Consider the following 10,604-nt stretch of genomic DNA (forward strand, 5'->3'; position numbering starts at 1 on the left):
TGAATGGTTGTCTGTCCCTGTGTGTTGGCCCTGCGACAGACTGGCGACCTGTCCAGGGTGTACCCCGCCTCTCGCCCTATGACAGCTGGGATAGGCTCCAGCGCCCCCCGTGACCCTGAAAAGGATAAGAGGAAGCGAATGGATGGATGTAAACCGTTTTATTCACCGTGGGAGTTTTCTTCCTTCATGCTGGTCGGAGTTTACATCCCTCCTCAGGCCAAACAACGCACTGTGCGAGCTGGCTGACCAGATCACCACCCTGGAAAGGAAATTCCTGGATTCTATTTCAGAAACAGAAGCCCAGGAAAGCCCCCGGACCAGATGGTGTTTCACCCTCCTGCCTCAAAACCTGCGCTGAACTGCTGGCTACTCACAAATCTTTTTTACACATACAAATCTTTTTTACAAGTACAAAATATTTATGACCACATTTTGAGCCCATACCCCTCCCCCAATCTACACTTTCATATTTTGTTGAATTCTTGTTTTTACGATGGAGCTATTTAATTTGTGAGTTTTATTGACTTGAGTCTGAGTGTTTAGCCCATTAACACGTGTTGTATTCTTCGATTTGCAAATTTGCAATTGCTGTAAAATGTTTAGCATTGAAAAAAAATCCCTTTGATCCAGAGAGTTAGCTATATCATGTATTAACTCAGTAACTAAAACTGCAGTATTTTAAATGTAAGCTTACCTTGTTCAGAAATCAGATTTAACACGCTGTTCTAGGAATCCTTCAGACACAGTAATGCCAATAAATACTAATTTCTACCAAAAAATGTGCATTTGATGCAAAAGACTGCTAGCTTGTTCGTTTCTCAAAAAGTGTTCATGGGAGTGTAAAATGTTCAAATGTAGTTTTCAATAGTTTTTTTAATCCACTCTAAAAAAAATCCTCAAGATTTGCATCGTAGGTTTATGAACGAAAAGTGATTGAAGTAAAGAAATTGAAATAAAAAAAAATTACACTCATTACAAATTTAGCTGCTTAAATAGAATAACACAAGTTTTTTTTAACAAAACTTTATTGAACAAGTGAACACACAAAGCGCAAAGTCATTTTAAAAAGACATTTTTCAGCAGTAATACCATAACAGAATATCTCAGAAACCGTAGCAGCACAAACGCTAATATTTATTGATCCCTGTGGGGAAACTACTTGTTTTTCTCTTCATTTGACTCACTCACTCAGTGAACCTCTCGGGGAGCAGTGAGGGTACCTCAGGATAGCCATTTAGTGGATTCGAACCCCCGACCTTCCGATCATGGGGCGACCACGCTACCTACTGAGCTATCCCTGCCCTGCTAACTGTCCCTGCCCTACTAATTTTACCTGCACAAATCTGCACAAACGTAGCACTAAAAAAGGAGACCATTTTGGTCTGTTTTGGAGCAGTCTGGGGGGATGGTGACATTTGAATGACCTATAAAATAAAGTAGCACTAACCGCTCCGCCTATTTGCCTTTACGTTTCAAGTGGGTGGGGGGTCAGCTTCACTCTGCTGTCACATCCGCACTTCTCGTACTTCCTAGTACGTGCTGTACCTAGTACGCGAACTGCGCGTACTCCGGAGCGTGCGGTCGCTGGATTGGGACACAGCTTATGAAACCAACTGTGACCTCTTTCTCTGAGTATAAAGACCAGAGCTCAGAGTCTCTGGAGCGGCTCTCTGGACGACTTCATTCCGCATTCAATGTGTCAGCTGCTGACCATCAGGTAACTCTGCTGCTGTTTCACAGAAGAACTAATGCTGAATAAAGCTGATGTAAGTCAGGAAAACTTTAGACACTGCCTCACTTACTTTCACATGGAGACGATCAGCGTCAGGAAAGACACAAAGATCAGGAGAGAAAAAGTTTGGGAAAGAAGGAAAAACCCAGAGTTGTTTGTGGGTGGGCCTGAGGGGCCAGTAGTGATGTGTCGGTCACGAACGAAACGGCTCTTAGATCTGACTCTTTGAAGTGAACGACGTGAGCCGGCTCCTTATTGGGAGACGTGTTTTTTTTTTTTTTTCTCTCACCCTCTCTCTCTCTCTCGCACGTTTTTTCCGCTTCACTCCGCACGTGAGCCTTGTGCTTTACGCTGGGAAGGGGAGGAGGGGCGGTAGTTACACTCGCAGTAGCACAGGAACAGAGACAGAGGGAGAGAAAGAGAGCCAGGGACAACAACGTCACATTAGAAAGGTATAATATAGTATAGTATAGTATAGTATAGTAATATATAAAGGTACAGTAATCATCCACAACTATTTTCCGCTGCAGATGATAAAGGATTCAGAAAGTTTATTCATGCAGGTCCATATGACAGAGAATATGCATCTTCTTTTTGTTTTCATATTTTTTCATATTTATATTTAATTGTGTTGTGGTTTGCAGTGTTTTGTGTTGTTTCACTTTAAATTTGTTTAAAAGGAAAAAGCTGAAAATTTAAATAGTTAAAAGTTGAAATGTGAAGAGTTGGTTTTTGTATTATATGATTTATTTATTACATTTTATGTGGAGTAAATAAATAAAAGTATATTTACGGTGGCCACTAGGACAAAACATGTACAAAACACAACAGAAGTGCTCCAGGATGCTAGGGGGCAGTGTTGAGCTTTTGTTACCTGGTGGCTACACAAGCCAGGAAGTACCAACGACCAGATTTGGTGTGTGGTAGTAACAGGAAAATGAACATTTTTTAAATTATTTGAATATATATGAGTGCCTGTGTATAAATACACAAACAATACACACATGCTTTCAATTGTGTAATTTAAGTGATCTAGTAGCTCTGCTTTGAAGTTCAGTTCATGCTAGAAATGTGTTTTTGAGTTTTTACGTGCTTTGTCTCTAGGGGCCACTGCATATATTTATATATAAGCATATATAAATAAAACAATAGTTTTTTTTACATTAGTAATTCATTCTGTGCATAATTTTATATTGTTGTTAATAATAAATTAATTAAAGCAACCAAAACCTGAAGAGCCGGTTCTTTTTAGTGAGCCGAGCCGAAAGAGCCGGTTCTCTAAAAAGAGCCAGAAATCCCATCACTAGGGGCTAGAGCCCGCCTCCCTCACCAGGGACTGAATTTTCTTCTTTTTTTTTTAAGGAACAATCACAGCTCCCCAAAATTCACTTTGTTTGTTGCGTTTCTATTTTTTTCTGTTATTTTTCTCACAGCAGTTAAGTACAGTCAGTTGGTGGCTGTGCTGAGTGTCAGTAACAGTCAGAGAGGAGGGACTCATTGAACGCAGCACATAAGATTTTCTATTAAAAGTAGAAAAACACAGAGAATACGTTTAGTCTGCATTAAATCTGTTGATTTAAGAATTAATGGATCTTTGTATCAAACTGGCAAGACCCCAGATACTATAATACCCAGCTTGATGAAAGCTTCATTATAATGAGTTGTCTCTTCAGTAACCTTTGATTTGACGTGAATTCTCCTGTCAGTGAGCAGCATCTCTAACAGGGCTTCTTCTTTTAAAGCTCACGCACAGCTTCATTCATTCGATTCAGCTCAGGCTGAAAACCCTGCAGCTGTTTCAAACACAGCAGAGTTTAGTGGATCTTTACTGGCTCACAGTCACCTTCACAGCTCATCTTGTAGACTGGACTTCAGGTGTTCAGTCAGAGTCAGGAAGTCTTTGTTCATGTGCTTGATTCAGTTTCTCAGACTCTTCATGTTGATGCTTTGATTCTCTGTGTTTACTCTCACTGAAAGCTTTACATGGATTCATGTCATCTTTAAATTAAAGCAGGCGAACTTAGAAGCAGGACAGCCTCAGTTAATGAGCACAGACTGCATTTATACTCAGATACATGTCAGGAGGAACAAACTGCAGGACCAGGTTTGATTCCCTGCAGTGACACTCCTGGAAGAAAATATTTGACCGCAGAAATCAAAGAATGATATGTTGTGTTTGTGGAGCAGAGCTGTGAATATTAGGAGTCAATATTACTACAAACAGAATAAATCCTAAACTTCAAACTGTGACAAAAATAAAAAAGTTAGTTTAGTGAATATTTAAAATATCTTCCCAGAACCTGATAAAGGTAATATTTTTTGCTATGAGACAAACTCCTGAACATCTGAAAACCGTCAGTGATGGTGAAGGATCACATTTGTGTAACTGTGAGAGGATTTTTATGAAATCAAGTATAATCAAGTGTGCCTTATAATCGAGTGTTCATATATTTTCACATAACCAAGCTTATTGTTAAGGAGAACATAATGCATTCCTTACTTCAGTGTCTGAGATGTTTGACAAGTCATGATATAAGATGTATTCTTTAACCCAGTGTGTGTGATGTCAGATAAGCATGATATACTTCTATGTTTTTATTTTTAGTTTGTGTGTAGAGGTCAGATAAGCTGAGATAATGTCTGAACTTTCCCCTTTCTGTTAAAAGAGGAAGTACTATGTAACCCATTTTGCCTTATAAATAAAGCAACCAGCCTGCGCTTGAGTGTGTGTGATTTTGCTGAGAGGCACACACCCATGCGCATGTCTTAAAACTCTCTGAGTCGGTCTGCAGTGTCTTATTTCTCTTACTTGTGAACAAATGTCTGCACCCCTGACAGTAACAGTCACAGAAAAAGAGGAAAATCCAAAGTCCACTCTTTAATCTGGGCGGAGTCACAGAAAGAAAAGTCAACAACTCCACACATGGAATAATAACTGCTGCTTAGCAACACATTCCTTTGACTGTGACCACAGGAATGAGCTGTTCTGCTGGAACTCCTTTCTGTTCTGCAGGCTGATTCACAGAAGCAGATTTCCTCTCTGTAAACAGTGAAACAAGAGCTTCTTCGTGTGCTTGTAATAAACACTCCTACACAGTGCTGTGCAGACATGTTAAAGCTAAAAACAGGTGCATAGAACCAGGCTGAATAACATCAACCCACACTCATAAAGAATCTAATATGAATCCCACTATATCTATCATGGTCCCCCATTTTGATGCAGTGTTTTGAATTTTCATGCAATTTTGATAATTCTCTATTATTTTTGAGTTCACTTGTATTCTATGGTTCCTAGGTTATTCTGTCCAGTATGGTTTATTATATTTTCCCTTGTGTCTTTGCCCTCTGTATTTATTTAGTTGTGTGAGTCCTTGTGCCTGGTTTCCTCTCCTTGTGTTTTATTCCATCATGTTTCCCCAGCCTGTCATGTCTGTGCTCTACCTCATGTTCCCTCACTCGCTCTTGTCTTCCTCTCCTCCACTTAAACCATAAGAACCAAGTGGAGCTGTGATGAGCCGAGCTAAGTACTAATGGAAAAGGCGTAACAGAGACTGTGAAGATTTAAGGTGATAGGAAATATAAATAACTAAAACTTGAATCTTTACTGAAGCTCAGTATTCGACACAGAGTTCAAGTTCACTGCTGTAATAACTAATAACGATTAATGTAATAATAACTTTCATATTGGCCATATTATATTTACATTACCAAAGTGAGATGATTTTGGTCTCATGAACAACATAAGCTAATTGTTATTTACTAACTAATCTTAAATAACTGTTCAGTACATAAATGAAGCCCAATAATCAAGTTTTACAGTCCTGTGAAAATACATATAATTGCAATATTGACTTTGTGACAGTTTTATTTGTCATATGCTAACTTGCATAAAACTGAAGCTGATTGTAGTGGAAACACTTTAAAGTATTTGTATAGATGATAGCTGAGTTTGCATTTGCTTCATTTCATGTAAAGCTTGTATATAGACTTGAAGCTTTGAAGTTCTAAAAATGATTCATTAAATACATTTGCTGCTTTTAAAAGTCAAACTTTTCTACTGTCAGCTGGGATGATTTCAGTGAGCCTCCAAACATGACTGCTGCTTCGTTTTCCACCTGTGTTTACGTCCAAAGCTTGACACATCTGTACACATCTGTATGTTTCAGCTTTGTCCTTCAGGCACAACATGGTTCATCTTAACTTCCTGCTTCTATCATGGTTAAAGCTGATTAATCCTCTGGACATCAAACACTGATGGTGTTATTGGAGCTGGGTGAAGTTTGATGGCTTTATTATCCAGGCTGTGACACATGGCAGCTGTCAGAGCAGAACACAGGAAGTCAGCGGCTGTGTTTGAATTCAGCCTCTGCTTCCTCTGAAGGTTGATGACATAACAGCGAGGCCACAAAGGCCGTCCAGACTCCCAGGCTCCCAGGCTCCCACAAACATGTCCTCCTTCTCCCTGGATTTGAAGGACAGGTGGGCCCACCCTATCCCAAGATGCATTGCAGCGTGGTGTTGGAACATATATTTGGGTCTAGAGATGGAGCAGCGCTCTCTCTGAGTCTTTGAGGCTGTTTTCTGTTTGAGTCTGGCTTCAGTCTAATTTAGCAGCTGTGACATCAGAGATTGTAGGGGAGGAACAGCCACACCCACAGCTGAGTTTCCCACCCAGAAACAGAGCGTGAACATCACCTCTGTCTGCGCTGTGTTGGTCACAAGCTTTGTTCTGGGCTTTTAAGTGGAGGCTGGAGCTTGTGAGTGATGGAAGCTGAGAGCTGTGTTTGCACATGCTCAGTGTGACAGGATGTTGGCTGCTGTGTTTGCACATGCTCAGTGTGACAGGATGTTGGCTGCTGTGAAAGCTGAATGCTCTCTGGTTAGAAGTGATGTCACACATTAGGATAACTGTGCTAGCTCTCTGTCAGAGTACCAGGTCCTCGCTTTGACCACATGACTCTCAGTACACAGCATGATGTGTGCGCTGTAAACAGGAAGCAGAGGAGCAGGTCTGAGGCTGAGACTGAGGTCCAGATGTTTCCACATGTTTCTGCTCTGCCGTGTGTTTGGTGATTATTTCAGGTATAGATTGTGGAATATGACCAGTCTGATGTCAGCCTGCTTCTATGACATCACCTCTCTGTGCTGCCCCCTGCTGGCTTTGATCATTACTGACTGAGTCCTTGCTGCCACTTTATTAGGTACAGCTTGCTAACATAGGCTCAGACCTGCTTTGCCTTCAGAGCTGAGCCTTAAATCTTCATGGCTCAGACTCAGCAAGGTGCTGGAAACATCCCTCAGAGTCATGTGATCAGTGACGTCTGCTTCAGCACTGACAGATAGAAAAGTGCATCCACAAAAACAGGATATGTAATAATAATAATCAAATGCTGATTTTCAGCTTTTCAGACCTTTGTCTGGGTGCTAGTCCAGCTGTGTGTGTTTGTGATGACAGTGAATAAATGTCAGACTTAGTGTTAAAGTGTTAAGATGACATCAGCACTTTGACATGGATGGTAGTGAAAGCAGGAAGTGACAAATGTAGCACAGCAGCAGCGTTTAACACGTCTGAGCTGGAAACAGGAACATCATAGAACAGCTTCCACCTTCTTTTGCTCTGCTACAGTCTGGATGGATTTGCATTTAAAGATGCAAAGAGACTAAAATGGTTATGGTTATTAACCTCCACAGTGACAGGAAGTGTTTTTAAATGACTGAAACACTAAAATGATGCTAACGGCTGTCGTTAGGCTCACTGACAGCAGTGCTGATGTGTTCATGTCAAACACTGGCTCAGGTCAGACTCCTTCATCCTTCTCCAGCATGAGGCCGCCCTCAGACCGACAGGAGCTCTGACCTTTGACCTCTGACATCATGCACTTTGTGTTTTGACCTCGAGATGGCGACAAATCAGCACAGACAGACATACTTAAATAGAAGACATGGGACATTGAAGCAGTTTAAACACGTCCATCCGTCCATGAACATGTAAGAAATCAAATACATTTTTGCTTCATGTCTAAAATATGTAGGAAATATTCTCGGTATAAAAGTTTCTGTCAAAGTGCAGCTGATCCACACAGATCCATTTCTGCTTTTGCTCAATTCTAATTTCCCTATAAATGCCTCTTCAGTGTTTGGTTCCTCATTAAAATTTCAATTCTCTTTCCTGACCTGAAATTATCGTGTTTGTCTGAAGCTCCATGTCAAGGTAATGCTTTCCTGGCTAACATCAGCTGTATGCAGCTTAGTTCCAGCACAAAAAGCACAAATTTGCCATTCCATAGTTCACGGCGACGGACTCACAGCTGGACCAACGAGGCTGCTGTCTTCCGTCTTTTAGCACATGTGAGTATAAATCTGGAATAAGAGCAGCAGCAGGGCTCTTTTTGAATTAATCTTTACACTCAGACATTAGAGGCACTTCGTTCTTTAAAGGTTTGAGATCCTTGAATTTTCTTCTCTGTTCTCTTTAAGTTTGTCTGCTCCATTTGAACATTTCCCCATTTTCTGCTCTGCACTTTAATAGCTGAACTTGTTATAAAATTAAAATACAACTTCTATATTTATGTCCTGAACATGCTGTTAAATCAGACGTTGTCCCTAATGTTTACATTTTAATGAAAACACTTCTGAATCTGACAGAAGCAATTTTATTTTAGAATCTTCCACCACAGCAGACTTTTAGGGATTTTTTTTAATTGCTTCCACTTTTCTTTACTTGTAATAATTGTAATAAATCGTAATCTCGTCCCCACCACTCATGAAACTAAAGGATTTAATCCATACTGTTCGTTTAAGGCAGCTGACTTGGTACAAAATTATAACAACAATGGTGACCAAGCATTTCAGCATGTTTAGCAACTGCAACTGTTACTTTTCTCACCAAAGAAACAGCTCCAAGTCTCCAGATCTAGCAAGCTAACCGAACGAGCATCATGTTTGTCTAATAAGATCGCAAAATAACGCTTGGTAAACAAAACTGAATAATTAACCAAAACAAGTTATGTCAAAGCATTCAACAAGTCAATAACTTAATTTTAGTGTCATGGCTACTGGATGGACTCACGTGCAGACAGAGTTCTTTGCAATCAAAAGAAGACAGTTTATTTACAACAGGGAACAACTCAGTGCTACATATATGTGCAGTGAGTTGGAAGGGGCTCCAGAGAGAGGGCGTAATCCACACACACGCTTCCTCTTCAGCACAGTCACCACCATATCAGCCTATTAGAGCACTTCGCTTTTACACTGCAGGCCTACTTGTTGTTCCTAGAGTATTTAAAAGTAGAATGGGAGGCAGAGCCTTCAGTTTTCAGGCCCCTCTTCTGTGGAACCAGCTTCCAGTTTGGATTCAGGAGACAGACACTATCTCTACTTTTAAGATTAGGCTTCAAACTTTCCTTTTTGCTAAAGCATATAGTTAGGGCTGGACCAGGTGACCCTGAATCCTCCCTTTAGTTATGCTGCAATAGGTGTAGGCTGCTGACTGTTTCTTTTTCACTCACTAAATCTATTAAGTCTTTATTTTATCTAATGTTACGATAACCAAAAAATCTGTTTTCATATGTAAAGTTATGATGGGTCTGTTCCATCTGGCCTAACCAGAAGTCACCAGATTCCAATGGTAAATGCACTAGTTCTTATATAGCGCTTTTCTGAGCACTCAAAGCGTGTTATATAACTTGTGCCCATTGACACGAGCACATTTTTCTTAGTGCTTTCTGACTAACATTCACACTCCGATGGATGCATCGGAAAGCAATTTGGGGTTAGTATCTTGCCCAAGGATCTCATGTTGATAGGGTTTTTCAGTGTTTTGTGAAATCATTGACAAGACCTGAAATGTAACAGATTTTCTTTTATATGCAAAAGTACTGTAACCGCAGTTTGTGGAACAAGCACCCCCCTATTCACTGTAGTCCTAAACAACCACACATACATAACCTTCTCAAAAAAGTAAGAAATATTACATATTTCTTTGTAAATGTACATTAGTAAAAGATTACATTGTCTCTGCATTGATGTTTTTAATGTGTCTATAGATGCAATATGGAACGGTCTGTACATGAGCAGCTGTTGTATATGCTGCAGAATCTGGGAGAAGAGGAGCTGAAACATTTCCACTGGTACCTACAGAATGTACCTGTAGGTGATTTCACTACCATTCGGAAGTGCCATCTGGAGAAAGCAAACAGACTGGAAACTATAGATTTGATGGTGCAGACATATACTACTGACCATGTGATAGAATTGGCGACATCCATTTTAGAGATGATGAGTCAAGGTCAGTCTGAGAAAAGAGACACTCAACACAGTAATGCAATATGCAGGCACAACATTATACTGAGTTTCTCGGAGGAACCCACTCAAGGTATTAATAAATTACTATCTAATCTAATTAATAAATCACTTTTAAGAGGCCATGATTCAAAATGTTCTTTCATCCAACAGGAAATCCCTCAGTTCAGGCACCTTCATTACTTTCATCAGAAGGTAAGAGTTAAATACTCTTAGGAAATGTTTTTAATGCAAAAACGTTTTGCTTGTTTTCGTGTGGTGTCTCCGTCGTCCCAGTATGTATTTTTTATTTTGCAAGGTCAGCTTCTCTCTGAGAGTCAGCATCAGCTAAAATTAAGCTACACCAACACCCTTAGTGCAAAAACCTGCACAAAGGGTGTTGGTGTAGTTTCACTGCACCACTGAGCATGAGATACAAGCACAACCAATAAGAATTGCCTTTCTCAACCAGTTTTTACATTATAATTTTACTTTGGTGTGTCAGTTTTGTGTTTTATACTGGTTATTCTGTCTCTTGTCCTGTATGTATTGTGTTCAGTTTTGTTTCCCAAGTTGCTAACTTGAGTCACCG

General features: G+C 40.1%; 1 protein-coding gene across 1 annotated transcript in view; it reads left to right on the forward strand.

Moving 5' to 3' along the window:
* The first annotated feature begins 9,777 nt into the window (after positions 1-9,777).
* LOC146634767 (NACHT, LRR and PYD domains-containing protein 3-like) overlaps positions 9,778-10,604 on the forward strand; it is a 27,314-nt gene continuing 26,487 nt past the window's right edge. Inside the window, exons 1-2 of the mRNA XM_085378597.1 lie at positions 9,778-10,019; positions 10,187-10,228. Coding sequence (XP_085234723.1) covers positions 9,785-10,019; positions 10,187-10,228 — 277 coding nt within the window. The 5' untranslated portion in view covers positions 9,778-9,784. The remainder of the gene's footprint in view (positions 10,020-10,186; positions 10,229-10,604) is intronic.

This window comes from Diplotaxodon limnothrissa, linkage group LG3, assembly GCF_057381915.1.
Source record: "Diplotaxodon limnothrissa isolate DT_005_m linkage group LG3, D_limnothrissa_male_GT1.1, whole genome shotgun sequence".
Lineage (NCBI taxonomy): Eukaryota > Metazoa > Chordata > Actinopteri > Cichliformes > Cichlidae > Diplotaxodon > Diplotaxodon limnothrissa.